The 24,595-nt window shown below is 58.9% G+C and overlaps 2 protein-coding genes across 4 annotated transcripts; one reads left to right on the top strand and one right to left on the bottom strand.

The window, feature by feature from the left end:
• Window positions 1-402: 402 nt before the first annotated feature.
• Slc39a5 (solute carrier family 39 (zinc transporter), member 5) lies at window positions 403-6,705 on the top strand. 3 transcript variants are annotated; one of them, XM_005397300.2, is made up of 11 exons: window positions 403-850; window positions 1,158-1,511; window positions 2,131-2,314; window positions 3,626-3,788; window positions 3,924-4,093; window positions 4,342-4,482; window positions 4,840-4,936; window positions 5,017-5,187; window positions 5,352-5,432; window positions 5,566-5,756; window positions 6,090-6,705. In XM_005397300.2, the coding sequence occupies exons 2-11, from the start codon at window positions 1,222-1,224 to the stop codon at window positions 6,231-6,233; spliced, it is 1,632 nt and encodes a 543-aa protein (XP_005397357.1). In that variant the 5' UTR covers window positions 403-850; window positions 1,158-1,221; the 3' UTR covers window positions 6,234-6,705. The 3 variants fall into 3 exon arrangements, with proteins under 3 accessions (XP_005397357.1, XP_005397356.1, XP_005397358.1); XM_005397301.2 differs by having other exon boundaries at window positions 679-850; window positions 958-1,511; XM_005397299.2 differs by having other exon boundaries at window positions 403-1,511.
• Ankrd52 (ankyrin repeat domain 52) lies at window positions 6,311-24,078 on the bottom strand (the record flags this gene model as incomplete). The annotated part of the gene is given in 26 exon segments (XM_013520831.1): window positions 6,311-11,603; window positions 11,974-12,065; window positions 12,238-12,320; window positions 12,504-12,586; window positions 12,783-12,928; window positions 13,029-13,112; window positions 13,213-13,300; window positions 13,467-13,686; window positions 14,553-14,670; window positions 14,744-14,831; window positions 15,060-15,261; window positions 15,542-15,613; window positions 15,797-15,908; window positions 18,559-18,639; window positions 18,714-18,854; window positions 19,000-19,068; window positions 19,235-19,352; window positions 19,443-19,525; window positions 19,719-19,833; window positions 20,084-20,162; window positions 20,414-20,626; window positions 20,905-21,047; window positions 21,177-21,264; window positions 22,514-22,714; window positions 23,733-23,803; window positions 24,000-24,078. Coding segments are annotated over 26 exon segments (3,120 nt in total), but the record flags the coding sequence as incomplete, so codon positions are not given.
• Window positions 24,079-24,595: the final 517 nt, after the last annotated feature.

Consider the following 24,595-nt stretch of genomic DNA (forward strand, 5'->3'; position numbering starts at 1 on the left):
GCTCGGTACCAAGGGTAAGGTATGTGTGGTAGGGGTACATACAGGAAAGGGGTGCTGAGTTAGGGCTAGAGAGAATTTTCTGGGTCTTTTAAAATTATTATTATTTTTTTTTTTAAACAAGGTTTTGCTGTGTAGTTTGGACTGTGCTTTAGTTCACTATGTAGCTGGGCGTGGTGGACCATGCATGTAATCCCAGCGCTGGGGAGGCTGAGGCAGGAGGATCACTGTGAGTTCGAGGCCAGCCTGGGCTACAAAGTGAGCTCAAGGCCAGCCTGAACGGCATAGCGAGACCCTGCCTCAAAAAGACCAAAAAACATGGGGCTGGGGATTTAGCTCAGCGGCACAGCGCCTGCCTGGCAAGCGCGAGGTCGTGAGTTTGATCCGCGGTACCGGAAAAAAAAAACACCAAAAAACAACAAAAGAAAAGAATCCACTATGTAGTCCAGGCTGGCCTCAAACTCACATTGAATCCGTCTGCCTCACCCTCCGAGGGATTACAGGCCTGCACTACCACCCCCACTGGGCTAGAAATAAATTGAGTGAAAAAACCGGGCACAGGCTCTTAGCCACGTGTCTCTCAAGGCAGAGGGTGACCCTTCCCTGCTTGGGGACCCAGCACACACTGACCCTTGACCCCTACCCTAGAGGCCAGTGAACCATTAACTCCTCCAGCTAGGAACCTTCCCACACTGGCCCCACCCCTGGCCCTGCCCCAGGCAGGTGGGCTAGGAGGGGAGCCTGCCCTCAGTGCTCTGACGTGGCCTCCACTGCACCTGGAAGCTTAGCCGTGTTCCCCTCCCCGACTCAGGAGCCTTTCCACGTCCACAGCGAGGCCTGCTGGGGACCTGAGGTAACAACTCTCATGTTGCCAGGAAGGGTGAGGCCTGGGAAACAGGGGATGGAGAGATGGGGGAAGGTGAAGGGGCGGAGCCTGGGAGACCAAGGATGGACGGTCAGCTCCGGCAGGCTCTGGGTCCGGAAGGTGCTCAAGGACTGGCAAACAAGAGGCTGCACCAGAGGAGCAGTGGGGGAGGCCAGAGGCCAAGCAGAGGCGGCTGCTGCATGCGGGCGGGAGCAGGTGCAAGGACTGAAGGTTCCCGTCCCGGCTGGACAGCAGCAGTGGCCCTGACCCACTCCTCCTGTTCTTGCGGGCCCAGGCCTCAGGATGTTCCGGGAGGAATAGAAGCCGGGACCGAAGCCTCTCACCTCTCGTCCCCCAGGATGGGGCCCCCGGCGCGGCATCTGCTGGCCAGCCTGTGCGTTGGGGTGGTCTTGGGCTGGGCAGGGGGCTCAGTCCCCAACCTGGGCCCTGCGGAGCAGGAGCAGAACCATTACCTGGCCCAGCTGTTCGGCCTGTACGGGGAGAACGGGACGCTGACCGCAACAGGCCTGGCCCGGCTTCTGCACAGCCTGGGGCTGGGCCGGGTTCAGGGAATTCGCCTGGGACACGGACACCATGGGCCTCCAACTGGCCGTGCAGCACCCCCACCTGGAGACAACCTCACACACAGGTAAACCCTGGCCTCTCCACCCAGGCTGTGTCCCCAGCTCTGCTCGATCAGATGCCTGCTGTGGTTTCTTTTTTGTTGGCTTTTTGAGACAGGGTCTCGCTATGCAGTTCAGGCTGGCCTTGAGCTCACTTTGTAGCCCAGGCTGGCCTCAAACTCGCAGTGATCCTCCTGCCTCAGCCTCACAAGTGCTGGGATTACAGGCATGGGCCACCATGCCTGGCTCCCCACTGTGGTTTCTTAAACACAAGCTGAATTACGATTCTTCAGAACCAACTCCTCAGGGACCTTCCTGCCTCTGCTGTCTTCTAAGCCTCTCCTCCTCCAAACCCCCAGGCCCTTAAATCCCTTCCTCTCTGTCCAGCGTCCAAAGTCTCCAGGCCACCTTTGCTCCCAGTTTGGAGCATTTTTTGGCCTTTCCCCTCCGCCTGCCGCCCCCATTCCTAGGTCCTCCTGTAACTAACTGCACGCAGATCTTCCAGGCATGACGTGCAGGTTTCTGGGACCCAGGAACTCTAGCCAGTGGCTTGTCCTACTGCCCACTAAGCTCCCAGGAAACTAACTTCTCCAGCAGGTGTGTGGAGCCAGGAGTGAATCTCACTTGTCATCCTGTCCTTTTCAGGCTGCAGGACCCCGAGCTGAGTGTGGATGTCTGGGCAGGGATGCCTCTGGGACCCTCTGGGTGGAGTGACCTGGAAGAGTCAAAATCTCCCCACCTACCCCAGGGGCCAGCCCCCTCGGGCCTGGACCTCTTTCACAGGCTTCTGTTGCTGGACCATTCGTTGGCTGACCACCTGAATGAGGATGTGAGTCTGAAATGCTAAGAGTCATAGAGATTTAAAATCCCAAACCAGGCTTGGTGGTGCAAGCCTATAATCCCAACATTTGGGAGGCTGAGGCGGGAGGATTGCCACAAATTTGAGGCCAGCCTGGCCTTTGTAGTGAGTTTAAGGCCAGCCTGAACTACACAGTGAGATTCTGTGTCAAAAAGCAAAACAATACCCCCCCAAAAGATTAATCTGGATAACTGAATAACTTAGCAAGATCTTATCTGAAAAACAAAACAAAACAAAACAAAAATCCCAGTGTAGCTTTAGGGTATGTTTTTCACTAGTGAATTCAGAGCAGGTGAGCCGAGGTTAGGAGCCACATCTGGCAAAGCAGAGAATCCAGAGAAGTAGCCCAGGGTAGGATCTGGGCTTGATTTTGTGGAGGAGACCTGCAAGGTATGAATGGCTGATTTATCTAGGGAGACGGTCCACCTGCACCACTGTTCATGTACACAAGAGGGTGGGCAGCGGAACCTAACCCTGAACAAGCCCAGTGAGTGCCCCACTGCGGGAAGCATGCGAGCAGAGACTGGTGCCCATTGCAGCAGTGGTTTAGACCAAACCGCTTAGAGGCCGAAGGAGGATCTGTAGTTAGGGGCCAGTCTGGACAACGGATAGACTGTATTTTAAAATACACACACATTGAGCTGGGCGTGGTGGCTCATGCCTGTGATGCCAGCACTTGGGAGGCTGAGCCAGGAGGATTGTTGGAAGTTCGAGACCAGCCTGGGCTACAAAGTGAGCTCAAGGCCAGCCTGAACTGCACTGTGAGACCCTGTCTCAAAGAGACAAAACAAAACACACACACACACACACACACACACACACACACACAGAAAGGGAGGCAGGGGAGAGATGGAGACAGAGAAAAAACAAAACAAAGTGGCCAAGGCTGGATGAACACCTGACAGAGCCGTTGAGAGGGAGGTTAGACAATGTTTCAGGCATTTCCTTCCCCTTCCAGAATTCTGGTATGGAGGGCTCTGATTTTCAACCAATTCCGTCCCCAAACCAGCCAGATTACTAGGGCGGGGAGGGAAGCGGATGGCAGTGCTCACTGGCACCAATTTGCACTGAGTTAGATATTTGCAGTGGACTGAGCATTCAGTAGTCACTAAGGCACAGTGATTGCAAGTACCCTGTCTCCTGTCCCTGACGGACCTACCAGTGTGAGCAAGGGGGCGCGGGGGAATCGGAGGAGTCCGTGCAGCAGGAGGACAGGCGGACAGGTCTGTGTCACAGTTCCCGGGGACTCCCTCATGCGTGACCCACTGCTCAACTCCCCAGTGTCTAAATGGCTCCCAGCTGCTGGTCAATTTTGGCCTGAGCCCCGCTGCTCCGCTGACCCCGCGACAGTTCGCTCTGCTGTGCCCTGCGCTGCTTTACCAGATCGACAGCCGTGTCTGCACCCAAGTTCCAGCCCCAGCCCCTCCAGGAGACCTACTGCCTGGTCAGTGGGTGACAGCAGGGTGGGAGCGCCCGAGGCCGGCTAGGGGTGGGCCCCGTGTCAAGGAAGGGGGCCCACTGGGGCCCCACCGCGCCGCTGGGCCCAGCCCTGGCCTAACTGCAGCCCTGCTCTCCCCAGCCCTGCTTCACAGCGCCCTGGCAGTCCTGCTGCTCAGCCTCCCTGCCCCCCTCTCCCTGCTGCTGCTGCGCCTCCTGGGACCTCGTCTGCTGCAGCCCCTGCTGGGCTTCCTGGGGGCCCTGGCCGTGGGCACTCTTTGCGGGGATGCGCTGCTCCACCTGCTGCCACATGTACGTGAAGCCCCTCCTTGGGCGCGCCCCGGGGCGCCAGCGGCTGGCCTCGGGGATCCAGCCTGCTCCGAGCGCAGGCCGTCCACTCCCGTTCCTGCTGCCCCCCATATCCTACTCCCCCGCCTCAGGCTTTGGCCCAGAGCTGCCTCCCAGCACAGCACAGGAGTGGAGGCCAGCGACGGCTCCGGCGGGAGGGGTGCTGCTGGGTGTGGGGGCTTTCGGGGTCTACCCTGCCTCTTCTCTGCCAGGCACAAGGAAGGCAGCACACGGGACCTAGCGGGCGACCCGAGGAGGATCTGGGTCCAGGGCTGTCGGTACTTGGAGGCCTCCTCCTGCTCTTCCTGCTGGAGAACATGCTAGGGCTTTGCGGGCACAGAGGGCTCCGGCCAGTAAGTGACACCCTTTTCTCCTCCGCTGCCGAGACCAGAGTCCTAGCCAAGAGCGGGCAAACGAGCCAGGAGTGAGGGCAGCGTGCGCTCCTGCGCCTGACGTTTGCTGTGGGACCTGTCCTCTGACGCCGTGGGTAGGGGCACCCTAGCATAACCCTGGACGTCTGGTTCCTCTCCCAAGTGCAAGTCAACAAGAGACAGAGGGCGGTGCCAGGCTGGGGACAGGGTGGCGGCCGAGGGACACGCACGGTGCCAGAGGTGGGGCCAGGTGCTCATTTTCCCAGCTGGTGGCCTGGCCTCCCCTCAGCCCTGGGCTCTGCTGCCTCCCCCACCAGGAGGGATCCCCTCCTATTTCAGAGATGCTGCGGACGAAAGAGAAGGGCACTCAGAACACCGAACCCAGACCCCGAAGACAGCGCCGGGATGGCCCTTCGGCCCCTGCAGGCAGCTCCAGGTGACAGGAGAGAGAGGATTCGGTGCCGGCCCACAGTCCTCGCCCGCAGCTCCCAATGCCGGTCCTTGTTCTTCCTGCAGAGCCAGGGGCTCGCAGCCAGAGGGAACAGAGCAGCCAGTCGCCCCCGCCACCAGCCCCTCCTGGGCACCCAGGCCACAGTCACGGGGACCGGGGTGGCAGCAGTGCCAGCACCACGTGGATGGTCCTCCTGGGAGACGGTCTGCACAACCTCACTGACGGGCTGGCCATAGGTGCGCGGGGTGGGCGGCAGGGGCGGCAGGGGCCGGCCCCAGGGGCGGGGCCCCGGCTCCTGGCGTGCATGGGGGCAGGAAGGCTGCCGGAAGGTGGGAGGCGAGCGCGTGCAGGGCCGGCCTGACGGAGACTTCTGCGCTGAGCCTCCCGCCACGGACCGCAGGCGCTGCCTTCTCCGACGGCTTCTCCAGTGGCCTCAGCACCACCCTGGCAGTCTTCTGCCACGAGCTGCCCCACGAGCTGGGTAGGAGTGGCACACGCGGGGTGGGCTCTCGGAAGGAGACCTCCCGGGGCACAGCTTTGGAGGCTGGTGGGTAGCAGGGTGAAGGGCAGCCCCGGCTTCTTCCCTCCTATCCTACCTGTCCTGTCCCCAACAGGTGACTTTGCGATGCTGCTCCAGGCAGGCCTGTCCTTCCAGAAGCTGCTGTTGCTGAGCCTCGTGTCCGGAGCCTTGGGGCTGGGGGGTGCAGCCCTCGGGGTAGGGCTCAGCGTGGGCCCCGTGCCCCTCACCCCCTGGGTGTTTGGCATCACTGCTGGGGTCTTCCTCTACGTGGCCCTCGTGGACATGGTGAGTGGGGTGGGAAGGGGCGGTGGACGGGTGGTCTGCAGGGGAGGAAGTACCAGCCCCTACACAGCCACTGCCAGGGCCTGGATGGTGCTGGCCCCCAGGCCCACCCGAGTCTGACATGGGACCAAAGGGTGTGGCTGGGGCTGACTCGGCACTGCCTTCTCGGGTTAAGAGGTCGGAGGTGGGCCAGGGATGTAGCTCAGTGGCACAAGCGCCTGCCTGGCAAGCGCAAGGTCCTGAGTTCGATTCCCAGTACCAATAAAAAAGGAAAAAAAAAAAAAAAAAAGAGGTGGGAGGCAAGGCCAGAATCTCAATATTCCTCTTTTCTTTCAGCTACCAGCCCTGCTTCGTCCTCCCGAGCCCCTCCCTGTGCTCCATGTGCTACTGCAAGGGCTGGGGCTGCTGCTGGGGGGCGGCCTCATGCTCACCATAGCCCTGCTGGAGGAGCAGCTGTTGCCCCTGGTCTCTGATGGCTGAGGGGGGCCAGCGGCAAGGGGTCCAGAGTGCCCTTCCTTCCCCCCAACCACAGGAATGGAGGCGGGACACAGGGCCAGTAGGAGCAATAGGATTTTAATAAACAGAACCCATCCCAAAGCCATGACTACGACAGTTGTACTCGCACCAAAACAGCATAGAAAACCGGGGTGTGGTGGGAGGGCTCAAAGCAGGTTGGGGGAGGACAAGAGTAGGGGCCTGGAGGGGGCAGGGTGCGTCCATCTTCAGGGAGAGCGTTGTGCTTTAGCCCAGGGAGGAGAGGAGGGGTGGGACAAATGCACCGAGGTCCCCACTTTTTCCTATTGCCCTCAGCACCCCGGGGATGCAGGCATCTGGGCACATCTGCCCTTTATTGCTGCCCACCAGCATGAAACACCCCCGACCCCAACTCTAGCACCACAGGGGGATCCAGGGCGGGGGAGGGCAGGAACGGGCAAATTGCTTAGAGAAAGATTCAACTAGAATCCAGTGAATTGTGCTCAGTTCTCTTTACTTCCTACAGCCGAGTACATGGTCACAGGGTGCGGGGCGCAGCAGGACATGAGACATGCCCCCGCGCCCGGCACACCTGCACACAGGACGGTGGTGTCTGCAGCATCACAGGTCATGCAGGGCATGGGGAAGGGGAGGTTCACACACACATAGATGCCCACAGTGGGTACCAGACAGAGAACACCCCTGAATATACACAGCTGTACACGGGAACCCCCAGGTCCCCAGCCCAACCCTCTCCCCTGTCTTGCCGTCCCCTGGCAGGGGAGCAGTATTGCTTTGAGAGAGCCGCCCTGGGGGCTGCTCTGCCAGGCACCCCCTTCCCACCCTCCCCATTTTGGCACATCTGCAAGACACGCGGCGCGGGAGGAGGCGCTCTCCCTCCCAGGCTTCTGTGGCTTAGGGTCGAGGAAGGGGGTAGAGGACATCGCCCTCCACCTTTCCCCCAGCCCTTCCCGAACCCCTGCCAAACCCACCCCACCCCCCAAACACACACACACAAAGCTGAGCTATCCAGGAATACGAGTGGAACAAGGAGATTGTCTGGGGGGGGGAGCGGAGGCGGGGAGAGACTGGAAGCAGAGACCCCACCCTGGCATGGGGTAAGACTGGCACAACAGCTACTTTAGTGCAATTGGAGAGGGTGCCCAGGGTGAGGACGGAGACGGGGGGGAAGGCTCTCCCCACCCTCTCTGGGGCAGTCAGGCTTGCAGACTGCCCAGAGAAAGGGCCTAGCAGGAGCGAGCGAGGGCCGAGGACAGTCCTCCTGTCACCCTCCACCCTCCCAAATGCAGTGACAGTGTCCCCCTCACACCTATGTGGGCAACAGCAGCCTCAGAATCAGTACCTTCAAGTAATTCAAAGAGCAGACCCTCCCCACCCCAGCTCCCGCCCATCTCTGGGATTTGGTCGCTTCTCTAGGGGTTGGGTCTCTAGGGCTTGGGTCGGGGAGGAGGGAGTCCCAAGTCAGACCCGTCCCTCTCTGCCTCCCTCCTCCCAGACCTCTGGGCTTGGTCCTCAAAGATTCCTCACCTCCGCCCTCGCCCAGCCTGGGCCAAGGCCACGGAGGGCCGGAGCCACCACAATGAGAGGGGAAGGGGCTGCTTTGCTCCTTGTCCCTCCTTTTCAACAGGTAGGGTTCCACCTTGGCGGGAAGGGGCCGTACAGGTTCGCCCGGGAGCAGGGTTTCGGGGTAGGGTCTGTAAGGCTATTTTCCTTCGCGGTGGGAAGGGAGGCGGGGAATGACACCGGGTGTGGGGAGAGGGTGATGAATGGCTGAGAGGGACGGAGGAAGGGGCCTCCCCGCTGGAGCAGCGTCACTGGTCATTCCGACAGGGAAACGCTCGCGCGCCGTGGGCGTCCCATACAGAGTGCGCCTACTCCCGGCCGCCGGCCCGCCCGCCCGCCTCCCAGGCCCCTTCCGAGCCCACAGAGGTGGTCTTGGGGGTACAGTTGTAGAACCGTTCGCTCTGGCCCCGCCCGCCCACCCCCAGCCTCTTGTCCCCTTCCAGGTCCAGGGAGGAAGCGGGTGCCGGGTGGGCAGACAGCGGTGGAAACAGTATTGAGTTTTCCTTTGGTTACATATTGAAGGCAAAGGTGAGCTGGACTTACAGTCAAAACGGATAGGGGTGAGGGAGGAAGGGGGGCCCCGGCCGGGGCTGGAGGGGGCAGGCCCTCCTCAGCCCTCCACCCCAAGGGGCGCGCGCCTGCGTGGGCGGCGGTCCCGTCCACCTCTCCCACCCCACAGCACCAAACAAAGGAGAAGCCCTCCCGGGCCGCGCCACCCCACCTGGGCCGTACATTCAGTGCTTCCCAGCAGTCCTATGGCTCAGCGCCCCGGGAGGCGGGGTGCCCCGGGGCTGCGGTCCGGCCTGGGACCCACAGTGTGCGCCACTTGCTTGTACGCGACCCCGCCGAAGCCGCCGCCCAAGCAGGAACACCCCCGAATATCAGAAACTAAGAACTGGCTCTCTCCGCCTCGCCCGCTGACTCTCAAGTCTGTCTCCTATGTCGCCCTCGCTCTGCCTCCTTCGCCGGGACCTGGGGCTGCTCCCGGGTCCCCACTCCGAACAGGCCTTTTCACAAAAGTGCTTATTTCTCGAAGCAAGTGCTTTAGAGCTGCGGTGGGAGAGGGGCGGGGGGAGGGGGAGGAGGCGCCTCCTCCCCCGCCCGACCCCGAGATTGGGGGGCATTCTGCCTGTTTTACTTCTCCACACCCGTTTAAGTCAAAGAGGTTTAAAAAAAAATCTTAACATTAAAATAAATATGCAGTGGCCATGAGAATGGTCAGAACGCTTCAAAAACACGAGGGGCTGGGGAGCCCGGGACGGGGTGCGGGATTTCCTTTGGCATAGGAGAGGAGGCTGCTGGCCCCCGGGCCTCCTCACGGCCGCATGAGGAGGGACAGAGGGCTCCCCGCTCCCCAGCACTGCTGACAGTGTGCTGCGGGGCAGCAGGGGACCGACAGCCACCAGAATCTCATCTAGCAGAACAAAACAACGGGGCTCCTGACGAGTACGCAGATTCTTCCTGTCGCTAAGCAGATAAAGGAGAACACGACTGATCCCCGACTCACCCCCCGGAACCGCCTCCCTGATCCCCGCGCCCCCTACCACCTAATTCCCAGCACCAAAATGAGGGAAGGGGTGGAACGGGAGGTTTCGGGAGGAAGAACTGAAGTGGGGAGGTGGGGGCGGGCAAGCGCTGCAGAGCCAGCGGGGTGGGCGTGGGGCGGCAGCCCTTGAGAAGTCACATTGATTGTCGTATAGGGGAGGACAAGGTACGGGGGGGGGGGGCAAGAGGGGCGTTGCAAGGCCCTTTGGCTTTGAACACAAAAATAAAAACTAAAAGCTGCACAATCCTTCTCACCAATAATGGTCATTTGGAAGCCTTGAAATGGTTTAGGATCTGAGCTGGGGAGGCAGGACACAGACGGAGGCTAAGAAGGGACTGAAAAAACGAGGACTCGGACAAACACCCCCGGCTTCAGCTAGCAGCGCGAGGTGGGAGAGGGCATCTGCGGGAAGGAGGCGGCCCTGGGACGGCAAGGGCAAGGGCGGCAAGACGTTCAGGGGCGCAACTGAAAACTGGGTGCGGTCCGAACAGAGCAAGCTCGGGCGGGGAGGCGGCCGGGCCGGAGACCCCTTGGACTGTAAACGGGGTCTGTCCAGTTCTCGGGGGGCAATACTGACGGCAGCCAGACTGGGCGAAGACGCACTGGGTACAGGGGCGGGGCCTCTGTTCAAGTTCTGTCCCGGCCCTGGCTGAGGTATCGAGTGCGCGGAGGGGACGCGGGGCTGCAGGGGCGGGTCCAGCTGCGGAGGCGACCCAGGACAGGGGACGGGGCGTGCGAGGGGCGGGCCGGATGCAATGCTACATTTAGAGGGAAAACTGCCCCTTCTCACTCGGCCCAGCGCGGCTTCCAGGGGGCAACGTCTAGGAACCTTGTCGGTGCAGCCCCGGCTCCACCCTCCTCTCCTTGGCAGCCGCCTCGCCTGCTCACGCGGAGCCCGGCTCCGAAGCGGCCACGGCCCGTCTGCCCCGCCCCTCCCACCATCTTTGGCTTCAGCTCAGGAGCGACTGGGGCGGTGGGTACTCTCGGCACGACGGGCGGGGAAGCAGACGGGGACCTGGGGGACTGGGAGGGGGCACGGGAGGGAGGGCACGGCCCCCTCCACACGCATGCGAGCAGCACATGCCTGAAACACGGCGGGCACTCCAGGGCCATGGTTTTGAAATGGGCAGGAAATTAACTTGTTTCTTCCACTAAAGGATAAAACGCTTACTTAAAAATTCATGACAAGCCTCAAAACTTAGGGAGAAGCGAGTCGGAGCGGGAATGCCACAGGCTCTGCTCTCCCGAAAGAAGTGGAAAGAAAAAAAGCAAGGTTAAAGTGCGTGTTGGGGGGCCGGGCCGGAGGTGGGCGGGGCAGGCAGCGGGGGCGGAGCCAGCCCTTGATTTGCATATGAGGGGGGGGGAGTGCGGGCGGGGCCTAGGTACAGTAGTCGCTGCTTCAAGTGTTTTGCATTGGAACCTTAGCGGTGATTGGGTATAGAGTGGGGGAAAGCTCCAGGCCCCAGTGCTAAGTGCCCTCCCCCCTCATCCTCTAGCTGCCCCTGAAGGGGGAGGGGAACACCCCCAGAGTGCTCACACAGTACCAGAAATTAAGGCTTCTCACTGCTGCAGGGATGGAGGGGCCGGCAGAGCAGGGAGGCAGTGATGGGCATGGAGGAAGAGGAGGGTCTGCCTGGCAGCGGGGGCAAAGGAGGTGACACGGGAGGGCAGTCAGAGGGACTGGGGAGCTGGCAGCAGAAAGGGGAACTGAGATGAGTCAGAGAGGGAAAGCCAGGCATCTGTCAGTCATCTGGGGACACTCGGCGGAAGGGGTTGCCCTGGGGTGCTAAGGGCCTGGGGTGTTCCCTGTCTGTCCCAGACCCTGCCAGGCTGGGACGGGTGGCAAAGGGGCGAGCAGCAGCTCCCCAGTGCTTCCCCCCCGCCGCCCCACCACCCAGTCGTGTTCTCCTTTAAAGTGCCCTAAATGTTTAGATTTTTTCTAAATAAATAGAGTAAGATATCAAGCCACCGGCAGGGGAGGGACACTGGAGGGGGCTACTCAGAGTAGCAGCCGTCTAACCCAATGGCGCCGTGCCGCTCCTGGCTGTAGGGGCAGGAGGCCCCGTGGGGCAGGGCGCCGCAGCCACCCACCGTCTTGGCGGCTGCGATGCCGCAGTTCTTGAGCAGGCTGAAGCTGAAAGGGCTGACGGCGTCCTTGGGTGGGAAAGGCTTCATGGTGGAGAGGATCAAGGCCAGGCAGTCTGCCACATCTTTGTTGGGGGCACAGGCCAGTGCTGGGGTGTGACCTACGGGGGGAGGGAAAGAGCTGACACACGGGCCGTCTCCCTGGGCCCTGGCTCTCTGTGCAGGGGAGCCCCGGCAGGTGAGCACCTAGCATGGTCAGAGGTCAAGGTGGTGAGGGCCCAGGGGTCTGACAAGCAGACGCTCATGTGGGAAAGGGGGGTGCAGGGGACAGAGGTCTGTAGGGAGGGGTCCTCCTGTGCCCTGCTGGCTCGGTGGGACTCCCCTCTGACACTCAGAGTACTAAGGCTGGGGCCCTGCTCTGAAGAGCTCCCTTGGGAAGAAAACCTCATTCACAGCAAAGTTAGCAAGCCACCTCCTGAAGACTGTCCCGAACCCAGACCCGGGAGCAGGAGGGGGCTGTGGCCCACCCACCTTCTTCGTCCACAGCGAGCACTGTGGCCCCACGACTGAGTAGAGCCTGCACCACAGAAGCAAGACCGTTCCGGGCAGCAATGTGGAGTGGCCTTGGAGGACAGAAAAACGGGGACCGGGGTCAGCAGGAAGCCAGCACTCCCTCACCGCCCCAGAGGGCAGCGAGGGTGCTGGGCGAACGCGGTGAGCCCCCGAGCCCCTGGAATGCGGCCGCTTTCTTCGCCCACCTGCCTCCCCCAGCCAGGACCCTTCCCGGGCACTCACATCTGCAGCGCACTGTTGGTAGCATTGATAAGGCCAAGGTCTTGGGTTTCCGCCAGGATCATGAGGGCACATTTCTCGTGGCCCTGAGGGGAACAGACAGTGGACACGCGTGAGGCGGAGGCACCACAGGCCACAGGCGGAGCGGGGAAGGCGGCAGGCAGGCCGGTAGGCCAGAAGCCCTGACTTCCGCCGCGTCCTCTCCAAGTCAGGACCTACCCTGCAGCGACCCCCGCCCCTCACGCGGCCGCCGCGCGCCCCAGAAGTACCTTGCTGCACGCCAAGTGGAGGGCAGTGTTCTTGTTCTCATCCAGCACAGTCAGGTCCGCCTTCCCTCGATACAGCAGAAACTCTGCGAGGAACGGCACACAGGGGTTGGCGCTCCCTGCAGAGGAGCAGCCATCCTGGCTGTCCACCCTCCTCCCTGCATACACTTTGCACCGTGAGACACCCAGAGACACCTCCGTGTCCTGAACCCCATGCTCCAGGCGGCGCTGAGCCCTCCTGCAGTGCCCCGGGGCTCCTCCCTTCCCGGGGCCCCCACATACCTACAGCGGCCGTCTGCCCATTCTCAGCCGCTGTCATGAGCGCAGTGCGGCCCGTGTGGTCAGTGGCGTTCACCTCGGCTTGATGCTGCAGCAGCATCCGGAGCCCAGAGACGTTGTCCGCGAAGGCAGCGGCGTGAAGGGGGGTCCTGGGCGGGGGTCAGGGTACAGTGAACTAGGGAAGGCTCTGGCTTGGGCAGAGAGGAGGCCAGAGGCAGCTCAGCTTCTCCCAAGCTTTTCATCACTCACCGTCCTTTGGCGTCTCGGCTGTTCACAATCTTGGCACCCAGAGCTCCCAGCAGCATCTCTGTGGTGCTGTCCTGGTTATTAATTCTGGGGGAGAGGAGGGGCCGTCAGCGGGGGCCGGGGAGACGGATGCTAAGCCCAGGTCACAGCAGCCTACGGCAGGGCTGCTGCAGAGCAAGAGACTTACACTGCACAGTGCAAAGGAGTGAAGGGGTTTCCCTCCAGGTATGAGAATGGGCTGTGTTCAAGTAACAACTCCAGACAATCTTCATGTCCTGAGCACAAGGAGGAATGCGTGGCAATGGGAGAAATGACAGGCTTCTTCCATCTGTCCTGCCCTGGCTCTGAACCTCCCAGCCACTTCCACATTTTCCCCCACAGCCCATCTTTCTCTCCTCCACCCCACACACAACCCTGCGCCTGCCGGAGGCCCCAGCGCACCAGTGTAGGAGGCCCAGTGCATGGGCGAGTATCCGCTGTAATCCACCCCGGCGTCCAGGGGGTCTGTGGAAAGGGCAGCCTGAAGCAGCGTCCGCAGCACTGCAGTGTGGCCACAGGCTGAGGCCAGGTGAATGGGTGTGCGGCCTTTAAAGTCTCGGCACAGCACAAACGCATCGTGGTCCAGCAGGGCAGCCAGGCAGTCCTCACAGCCAGTCACGGCCTGCAGGGAACACGGGCGGGAGCGGGATGAGGAGCCGCTCTTTCTACAGGCCACTCACTGGGGACTGGGCCAGGAGCAAGAACCACTTCCAGTGCTCTAACCCTTGTATTTACAATGATTCTCGTGTATGGGATCAACACCCGCTTCCTGGTCTCATCCAGTAGTCAGGATGGCCAGAGTTCACCCTGGAGATCGGGAGCCAAAGACCAAATGGAGTACGAGAAGATGCAAAGACCAATGAATCCCACGGGAAAGCGGATCTCACCAGCTGCCCCAGCTAACTAGGAGGTTCAGGCAGGAGGACTGCTTGAGCCTAGGAATACAGGGCCAGCCTGGGCAACATAGTGAGACCCTGTCATAAAAAGGAGGAGGAAAACGAAAAGAGAAGAAAAGAAAAAAAATGGAGCACTCGGGAGGCTGATGCAGAAGGATCGCTGCGAGTTCTAGGCCAGCCTGGCCTATAAAGTGAGTTCAAAAGCCAGCCTGATCTCAAAAAGACTGAAAAAAAAAAAAAAAGAAAGAAAAGAAAAGAAAAAGAAAAAACGGGAAGGGAAGGGAAAGGGAGGAGAAAAGAACCCTGCAGCAGGCGGTGGAGCCACTTCAGGATAGGTGACTATGGAGGCGATAGGGGAGGTAGCATCGCTATCAACAGGACAGCGTCAGGGCATCTTGGACACAGTCTGGGCTGAAAAGCTGGTTGCACGTAATGACAAAGGGTAACTGGGAAGACCAGCCGGGGATGCCACACACTCGTCCTGGAGCAGCACAGCAAGGCCCAGTAAGATCCGAGGCAGAGAATCCCAGCCCAGCTCTGACACCCGCTAGCCTGTGATCCCACACCGAGGGCCGTCGGTGAGCCCGCTCACCCCGCGGTGGAGGGCGGTGCGGCCCCGGAGGTCAGCAGCGTCAGCCGTGGATCCCTTCTCTAGCAGCAGATGTACACAGTCCACATGGCCGTTCATGATGGCCAGCATCAGTGGGGTTCTGCAGACGCAACAGGAAGGGTGACGGCCCAGCGAGGACAGGAACCCTGCACCCATCCCGGCCCTCCACTCACTGTCCATAGGCATCCATGACATCTGTGATGTCAGCTCGCTCCCCACTGTCAATCAGCAAGTGCAGGGAATCAGTGTGGCCAGAGGCAGCTAGGAGAAAAGGAAGCTGAGTCAGGACAGTGTCGGGATGCAGGGAGGGAGGCCAGGCTGAGGCTAAAGGACTTGAGGGTCAAGGTTATGGAACAGCCTGCCGGAAGAAGAAAGCTTCAAGGCAGGGAGCGAGCAATTGGGACTTGAAGTTTCCCTGCTCTCTGTCCTTACCCACTCCCAGCCCCAAGTCTGACAGGGGAGGCTCGGTATGCCCAGGGAGGCACTAACCAGCAGCGTGTAGGGGCGTCCACTTGCGCTTGCGCTCCTTGACGAGGGCAGAGGCGCCGTGGGCCGTGAGGACCTCCACACACTCAGTGGAGCCTCGCTCAGTGGCCAGGAAGAGCGCAGTCCGGCCCTTGTGGTCCCTGACGTCCAGATTCACCAGCGTCTCAGCCAGTGTCTTCAGGGCTTCACAGTGACCGTTGTAGGCCTGCAGCGGTGCAGACAACCGATGGACACAGCTGGGACGTTCCCACCCCCACTCTGCTGCTGGGACCCAGGGGGCAGCCCCAGGCCTGGCTCCTCCATGAGCTCCTTGGACCCCGCAGGCCTCTCTCCTGCAAGGCCCATCCCCTCCCCAGCCAAGGCCCACCTGCCCAATGCCCGCGGGAGGAAGAAGCAAAGGCAGAGGCCCCAGCGCTATGATGCCCGTGTGGGCACTGGGACGGGGCAGGACGGGGAGAGGAAGGCAGAGGCGGCGTGGGACTCACAGCTAAGTGCAAAGGGCTGACTGGAATGGTGCTCTCTACATCCTCCAGGCAGTTAAAGGACATTTCTAAGAGCTGCAATGACAGGAAAGGAGGTGCTGAAACTTAGAAACTCCCAAGGGAACTGTCCCCTGCCCCTGCTCACAGCAGCCCCCTAAGCTCTGGACCTACTGAACCCTCCTTGGTTTCAGAACCACAAACCCAAAGGCAGCCCGTGGCGCTGGCCCTGCCTCCTCCCCCAGGCCGCCCGGCACGTACCAGTTCGAGGTTCTGTCTGTTGCCGTAGGCGGCTGCATAGTGCACAGCTGTGTAGCCCTGCCTGTCCCGCAGGGAGGGGTCTGCACCATTATCCAGTAAGAACTCCAGACAGCTGGGGAGCCAGAAGGCGGACGGTGAGACAGGCCCAGGCCCAGCCCCCCAGGGCACAGTGCTGGGAGGGGCACAGAGGGGCACAGAGGGGCAAGGGAGCCCTGCTGGCACCCTCTGTCCGTTCTTCAACCCCGGCTCTGACTCCACTACCTTCCCAAGGTCTGCCGTGGCCACTGCCTTCCATGCCTTCCTCTACGCTCTGGATGCTCTCCTGGAGGACCTACAGCTCAGCTACAGGCCTTCAGGGCTGCTGTGCAGGCCTTTCCTCCAGGCACACTGGCTTGGCCTGGGCCTTGCAGGCCTGCCCTCCCTGCTGCCCCTTCTAAAGGAGTCTAGCTCACTGCAAACAGCCAGCTCCTCTCCTGTGAAGCCTTCTGCTCTCCAGCTAGTGACCTCCTCCTCTGCACTTCCTTGACACACTTCTTGTACCTTAGTAGATGCTGTAATATTAATAAAACTATTTTTAACTCTCCTATAACTGAGGAAATTGAGGCACAGAAAAGTAACTTGCCAAAGGTGGCAGAGGTAAGCTTCATCTTTCTTTTCTTGTTTTTGCAGTACTGGGGACTAAACCCAGCATCTCTGCAGTAAGGTACATCCCCAGCTCTTTTTTATATAGGCACAGGATCTTACTAAGTCACTAAAATCCCCCAGGGGCACTCAAACTTGAGATCCCCCTGCCTCAGCATCCTAGAGTGCTGAGATTATAGCTTCACACCAACACACCTAACTTCTGAGCCTTAGGTGTTATGGGGGAGTGGTGTGTGAACGTAGGGCTTAAGCACTGAGCTATATCCCCACATCCCCAGCCCTTTTTATCTTTTTTTTTTTTTTTTTGAGACAGCGTCTTGCTAAGTAGCCTAAGTAGTAGGCTGCCTTCAAACTCATAGTGATCCTCCTGCCTCAGCCTCCTAAGTGCTGGGATTTCAGACATATGCCACCATGCCTGGCCTTTTTTGACACAGGACCTTGGAACTCACTAAATCACTAAATTGCCCAGGCTGAGCTCAAATTTATAATCCTCCTGCCTCAGCCTCCTAAGTGCTGGGATTTCAGACATATGCCACCATGCCTGGCCTTTTTTGACACAGGACCTTGGAACTCACTAAATCACTAAATTGCCCAGGCTGAGCTCAAATTTATAATCCTCCTGCCTCAGCCTCCCAAAGGGTGGGATTACAGGAGTGCATCATTACACCCAGTATAGTGTCCTTTCCATAAATAAAATTTTTATTTTATTTTACTTTGTTTTTAAGACAGGGTCTCACTATGTAGTTCAGGCTGGCCTCAAACTCATGGCAACCCTCCTGGTTTAGCCTCCCAAGTGCTGGGATTACAGGCATGTGCCACCATGCCTGGCTCAGTTTTTACTGTATTTGTTTGTTTTCTTTTTTGGTACCGGGAATTCAACTCAGGACCTTGCGCTTGCCAGGCAGGTGCTGTGCCGCTGAGCTACATCCCCAGCCCTCCAGTTTTTATTTTAGAGTAGTAAGATTTATAAAAAACAATTATGGGGCTGAGGCTATGGCTCACGCACAAGCGCCTGCCTGGCAAGTGCAAGTTCCTGAGTTCAATTCCCAGTTTAAAAAAAAACTATTGGGGCCGAGGATTTAGCTCAGCGGCACAGCGCCTGCCTGGCAAGCGCAAGGTCGTGAGTTTGATTCCCAGTACTGGAAAAAAACTAAAAAACTAAACTAAACTGATGCAGAGAACCCAAATTAATTTAAAAAAAAAAAAAAAATTATGAAGATAGTGCAGAGGGGCTGGGGATTTAGCTCAGCGGCACAGCGCCTGCCTGGCAAGCACAAGGTTGTGAGTTTGATTCCTGGTACTGGAAAACCCCCCACACACACACACAAAAAAAAGAATATAGTGCAGAATTTCTATACACACACCTAGTCTTCCCATGATTTTCTTGCATTAGTAAGTCCTGTATAAAGTCCTTTTATTATTTCCCCAATAGTTGATTAGTTTTTAAAGGCTGGAAATTTGGAGTGATTCACTTTTTTTGCTTGGGGTGTTTTACTTCGTTTTGTTTTGCTGCTGGGGACTGAACCCAGGGTGCCGTGCTCTACCGCTGCGCTCCCAGAGTAACTCATCTTCTCTCCTCAGGGCGGGAGAGGGACTCAATCGTAGAGGGTTTGCCTAGCATGGGGTAAGCCTTGGGCTCAATTTTTGGCATAGAAAAAAATCACAGTAAAATACTGTGTTTTCTGAACCTAGTAAATAAACACTCAGTTGAAGTTCATGGAATAAGCAAATGGTTCTGTGTATTTGGCTGTTGCTCTTTTGTAGAAGCCCCATGCTGAGGAGAGCAGCTACATTTCATACTTCGTTTTTTTTGTCTCACTATACAGAGTCTCACTATGCGATTCAGGCTGGCCTCGAGCTCACTTTGTAGCCCAGGCTGATCTCGAACTCACAACGATCCTCCTGCCTCAGCCTCCCGAGTGCTGGGATTACAGGTGTGCACCACCATGCCCAGCCTATACACCTCACGCTCTGGTCTTCACTCACACCTATGATGCCACAGCTGCTGAGCCAGCCAGTGGAATGACGGAGCCGCAGGTGGCAGACTCGAGCAGGGGAGACTAACGGCGAGGGAGGTGCTGTCGGGAAGGCTTGTCGCAGGGGTCGGCCCTGCTACTCACAAGAAGGCCTCCTTCCTGCGGGACTCCTTCAGTGGCTCGTCCTCTTCAGCATCGTGGCTGGAAGCAGTGTGGGGTTCCGCCCTGGGAGGCAGAGGGAAGAGGTTGGGGCAGCTCGGCGAGGGGTGCGGGGTGAGCAGGGCAGAGGCGAGCCTCACCTCCGGTAGGTGTCGGAGGCGGCGGCGTAGTGCAGGGGAGAGCAGCCTTTACAGTCGGCCTCGTTGACGCCGGCCCCAGCAGTCACCAGTGTCACCGCACACTGGTAGCTCCCGTTGGCGGCCGCGTAGTGCAGTGGGGTCCTGGGGAGCAGGGCAAGGAGAGTGGGTGAAAGAGTCCGACAGACTCAAAAGCCGCCGTGTGCGCCGCGGCTGACCTTCTCCACACTGGGTCCCCCGCCACTTTCTGCAGTCAGACGCGCCCCGCGCACCCTCCACACTCACTCACCTTCCAAACTTGTCTCTCCTCCTCAGGTCGGCTCCGCTGCTCAACAGCAAATTAAGACACTCCACGTTCCTAAGAGGAAGCCAAGGGGCACGAGAGCTCAAGGGGCTGTCGGGCACACGCACAGGCACAGGGCCGGGCCCAGAGGCCAGAAGCGGACAGCCTGCTCTCGCTGCGTGGGGACCCAGGCCTGGCCCAGCTCTCTTCGCAAGGCCAGAGAGAAGGAAGGAGAACGCACCCTCCAGAAGCAGCAGCGTGAAGACAGGTGCGGCCAAGGTTGTCAGGTGTGTTGATGTCAAACCCAGCCGAAAGCACGTGCTCGTTGCTGAGCGAAGACACAATGCTGTACAGCTGACCTGCGGGGCAGACCAGCCCGGGTCACAGCCGGAGCGCTGGGCTGGGAGGGGCGGGGCACACCTGCCGACCCCCAGCAAGTCAGCACATACCTGAGGACAGAAGCTTCCGGCAACAGTCGGAGAATCCAAAGAGAACAGCTAAGTGCAGGGGGAACATGTCATGGATACCGCGCCTGGGGAGAGGTGGAGGGGCTTAGTCTTTGCGTTAAGAAGAGACCAGTGCCCGTGGCCTGTCGCCATCCTAGGGGCCAGGTAGGAGGCTCCCCAAGCTCCCATTCAGTAAGCACCCTTGTAACTTCGTATCTGATGTGAGCGGACGTGCAGATCTGTGGCGTCCTAGAAGAGGGCTCAGGGACCCTGACTTACCGGGCAGTATCCGCGCCATTGGTCATGAGGGTGCTGATGAGCAGTTCGTGTCCGTATCGAGCAGCCACGTGCAGGGGTGTGTTCCCAAATTTGTCGGCACAATCGATCTCACTACCTGAGAGGGGACACACACAAGCTCGTGTTCGGGACCACTCGCACCATTAGTTACCAGCCGAGGGCTTCTTACGTGCGTGGTATCTGACACGGACGTTTTGTTTGGAAGCCTTAGGGGAGCGGGCAGGGCAAGGTTGCAAGTGCTCGTCCTGCCTGGAAGATGGGGCAGGAGGAAGAAGGAAAGCAGGGGAACCTCAGGGATGAGCTCCAGGGGGAGGAGTAGACGAAGGCCCCCATCTCTGAGTCCGTACCGTTCTGGATGAGAATCTGGGAGCGCGTGAAACGGCCGTGAATGGCAGCCATGTGCAGAGGACTTTTCCCTTCTTTGCTCTGTGGAAGCATGGTAGGATTTTTTCAGTATAAAGCTCAGAGAGTGCGCCGATCCCACTTTTAAGGGACACATTCCTAATGGCTGAGGGGATATGTGGGCATTTCAGCCCACATTCTCCTGAGTCCCGGCCAAGATCTACACACCCCAGGAGGCAGGTGGACAACTCCCCAGGAGGGCTATCTGGACGTGATCAGGACCCCCATAGCCAGGTCCCTCTCCCCACTGAGCTAAGCCTCATCCCTTCGGGCACCTGGTAGTTGACATCAGCCCCGTTATTGACCAACAGCTCCAAGCAGAGAGCGCCATTGGTGGAGACTGCAGCCACGTGCAGGGGCGTGAAGCCCTTGTCATTCGGCTGGTTGACATTGGCTCCTGCGTTCACCAGCTCAACAGCCACAGCATCCTGGCCCAGGTAGCAGGCGATGTGCAAAGCTGTGTTTCCAAAAGCGTTGGGTTCATCAATCTGGATTTCCAGGGGTGAGGGGAAGGGATTTATCAGTCGAAACAACACAGAAGCAGCACATGGAGCCGAGAGTCCCAGAAATCTGTCTCAGCACCCCCCAGGTTTCTGACCCAAAAGAATGAGGGAACTGTTACATAACGTAAGCCTGGTCCAGACCTCTCCGCATCTGCCCAACCCCCCCAGTGACACCAACGGTCTCGGCATCTTCCTATACCTCCCTCAGACTCCACCCTCCAGTTCCCTGCCACACTCCCCAGCCCCGGCACTCGGCCCCTGACCTCGGCCCCCATGCGGAGCAGGTACTTCACCACTTCTATCTGGCCACTGGCCGCGGCTGTGTGCAGCAGCCCGTAGCCCTTGCGGTCCTTACAGCTGAGGTCTGCACCACGTGCCACGAGCAGTTTCAGGACTTCCAGATGCCCTAGGAAAAGGGGACACTCTCAGAAAAGTGGACGGTGAACCCTAAGGCCCTGAGCTCCCCTCTCCAAAGGCGGCAACCCCATATCCCTGCCCTAGGAACCCTAAAGGTCAAATGTGCTCTGTCTCTTACCCAGAAAAGCTGCCCAGTGCAGAGGCTGCCGCTCCTTTTTGTCACAGACATTCAGGCTGGCTCCCTTGTTGAGGAGCAAGTTCACCGTCTGTATCAGGACAGAAAAGCCGGACTCAGTTTCATCCATCCATCTACATAAGGGCAGAGACCTCTCATCCAAAACGCTGGAGGCAGCCTCGTGCCTTTTTGTTTGCTTTTTCACAGTGCTAGGGGGCCCAGGGATATGGCTCAGCGGCACAGCACCTGCCTGGCAAGTGCGAGGTCGTGAGTTCGATTCCCGGTACCAAAAAAAAAAGAAACACATAGTGCTAGGGATGATAACCTAATACCTTTATTTATAAGGAGAAAAATCTGGAATACTAGAGGAAACAGGAGAAACAGGCACTAAGGAAAAGATACCAAGTAAATTTGGAATTTTGAGGGAAGCTGAAGGATGTTTCTTCAGGTACTCTTCTGGTTCTCAAACTCATACAAATACTTAAAAATGTGTTGAAAATGGGGGCCAGAGATACAGCTCAGCGGCACAAGGGCCTGCCTGGCAAGCACAAGGTCCTGAGTTTGATTCCTGCTACTCAAAAAAAAAAGTACTGAAAGACAGGGCCTCTCTCTCTTCAGAAAAGGTACATATGTAAGTATTTTCCATGCATCTTAGGAGGGTTTCCCAACTTCCTAAAGTCCAAGTCAAGTATTTCAACCTAATGCTGGGCGTGGTGGTGCATGCCTGTAATCCCATCGCTCAGGAGGACTGTCAAGAGTTTGAGGCCAGCCTTGGCCACATAGTAAATTTAAGACCATCTTGTAGTACATAGCAAGACCCTGTCTCCAAAAAGAAAAAAAAAAAAAAAAAAATCCCCCTAGGGGCTGGCGATATAGCTCAATGGTAGAGCGCTTGTCTAGTATCCACAAGATTCTGGGTGCTTTTTGTTTTTGGGTCTTTTTTTTTTTTCTTGGTCTTTTTGAGACAGGGTTTCATTGTACAGTTTGGTTTTTCTCCGGTACCAGGAACAGAACTCACGACCTTGCGCTTGCCAGGCAGGCGCTTTTGCCGCTGAGCTAAATCCCCAGCCCCTCATTGTACAGTTTGGGTTGGCCTTGATCTCACTTAGTAGCCCAGGCTGGCCTCAAACTCACAGCCGTCCTCCTGCCTCAGCCTCCTGAGTGCTGGGATTACACTCAAGTGATTCTGGGTTTGATCACCAGCAAAAAAAAAATCTTGTGAAACCATTCATCTGGTACTTGAGCCTAAGTGTTCATGGTCTGGGTTGCTTCTCCCCCAGGCCCCACGCCCCAGAAGCAGAGAAATGCGAGCAGGGAGGGCGGGCTGGAGCGGTCCTCACCTCAAGATGCCCGCTATGCACTGCATGGTGCAGAGCACTGCGCCCACTCCTGTCAGCAACGTTGAGGCTGCTCAACAGGGGTGCAAGAGCCTCGGCACACTTGGTGGCCCGATTGGCAGCAGCCACGTGCAGTGGTGTCTGCCACAGCTTGTCCCGGGCATTCACATCTGCTGAATGTGCCAGCAGCAGTCCCAGCACCTTCTGGGGAAGGGCAGGCGACAGGAGAGAAGACAGACAGGGAGCAGGAGGTAGAACAGGAGGAAGCGGGTCAGACGGCACAAAATGACACCATCCCACCCAGCACACGCTCTGACTTTCCCGACACACCTAGCTGCTCCACACCGATCTCCCGTCTTCTGCATCTCCTCAGAGTTTAAAACCTTCCTTACCTTGCTGAGGAAAGCAAGGGTCCTCTCCTCTTCCTCAAGCCTGCTGGTATCTGTCCCCAGCCTCGCCGCTGAGACTGCCACTCACACAGACATCCACCCCAAACAACCCTACACAGGCAGAGCCACACATCCCTAACCCTGCGCCTTCCCGGAAAAGTAAGTGCTCCTGCTACACTAATGCCCTGAACGCCCTCCTGACCCCTTCCGTTCGCATCAAAATCATTTCTGTCGCCTCAGCAATCACAGTGGTTCCTCCGCAAAAGCAAGGCTAAAGTGCCCCTCCTCACCACCACCCACCTCACCCCCACTGGCCTCAGCCCCTCCCTCCGGTGGCTGGAGCCAAGACTGTGCTGGAGACGCCAAAGGGAGGTCTCCTCTCCCTCTGTGCAGGGCTGACCACCCTGGGGTACAGGCGCCCGCCTATGAGGTATGTCTGGCCCTCCTGCGGCCAATACTCCCGCTGCTGAGGGGCAAGAGTAGAGCAGATCATGACCTCCGTCCACCACCACAAGGAAAGAAATCTCAGTGCCCAGAGGGGGATCAGACTCAAGGTGGCCCCCCAGGCAGGGATGAGTCACTCAGGCCTGGCAGCAGGGCCCCCGCAGTCTGCCAGCCCAGTGTTAAGCTCTCCCTGACGTCACATCAGCTGGCAGCACTCAGCCCCCTTACCAGCCAGATCTAGGGTGGAAGGGAGGAGCCAAAGCCTGGTGTCCTCCCTACCTGGGGTAGAACAGCTAGTCAGGTAGCGAACTGGGGCTTTCCAGCCCTTAAACTCCACCCTTCCTCAGCTCATCCTTTCTGGAAAAGGAAAGCGAGTGGGGACGCCGTACCTCATTTCGGGAGGCAGCAGCACGATGAAGAGGGGTCAGCCACAGTGTGTCCTTAGCGTTGACATTAGCACCTGTGGGACACAATGTCCTATTTTGGTGGGAGGTGAGGAAGGAGGGAAGGAAACCAGTCACCAGGCTGGGGAATCTGGCCAGAGCCGGAGCCTCCTCTGCACCGAGCACCACAGATCAATCCTGGATAGCAAAAGAGAGACTCCTCCCTTCTGCTCCCCTCCCCGGGTGCCACACCTTCCTGCTCCCCACTTTCACCTGACATCAGTAGCAACTGGAGGATGGGGACGTCGCCTACGTAGGCAGCAGCATGCAATGGGGTTCGCCTCTCTTGGTCCTGGGGAAGCAGAAAGCAGGAGCGGCTATGGGGAGGAACCACCCATGACCCCCGTTCGCGGCTCGGAGACACAGCCCTGCCCCACGGTCTTCCACCGGCTCTGCAGCGTCCTAAATCCCAGTCCCGAGAGTCACAGACAAGCACCTTGGGAGGGTGGAGTCTGGGCCGTGGGCCGAGAAACCTTCTCCTTCTCCCGAGAGGGGTGAGGGCGCTGCAGACCCCCACGGTTCCCAAGACAGCGCCGTTTCTGGGCATCCCCAGCCCCCCTGGCCGGTGCTCCAAGCCTGACCTGCGGTGCAGCCCCCAACGCAGAGCAGGCTCCCGCCCCGGGGAGTCAGTGCGGCCTCGCCGGGGCAGAGGGACGCGGAGCCGCCCCACTGGTGGGGAGGGGTGCGGAAGCCCGGAGCCGAGCCGGCTCGCCATCCTCCCCGCGCCCGACTCACCAGCACGTTGATGTTCTCCTTCTGCGAGAGGAGGGAGCGCACTTCCTCCACATCGCGGCTAAAGATGGCCTGGA

The sequence above is a fragment of the Chinchilla lanigera genome, unplaced genomic scaffold, assembly GCF_000276665.1.
Source record: "Chinchilla lanigera isolate Chin_1 unplaced genomic scaffold, ChiLan1.0 scaffold00057, whole genome shotgun sequence".
Taxonomy (NCBI): domain Eukaryota; kingdom Metazoa; phylum Chordata; class Mammalia; order Rodentia; family Chinchillidae; genus Chinchilla; species Chinchilla lanigera.

Coding starts and splice junctions, on each gene's coding strand:
- Slc39a5 (XM_005397299.2), top strand. CDS start 907: ATGGGGGAAGGTGAAGGGGCGGAGCCTGGGAGACCAAGGATGGACGGT. Junction 4,483..4,839: donor GGCACAGAGGGCTCCGGCCA/GTAAGTGACACC, acceptor CTCCTATTTCAG/AGATGCTGCGGACGAAAGAG. Junction 5,188..5,351: donor CACTGACGGGCTGGCCATAG/GTGCGCGGGGTG, acceptor CACGGACCGCAG/GCGCTGCCTTCTCCGACGGC.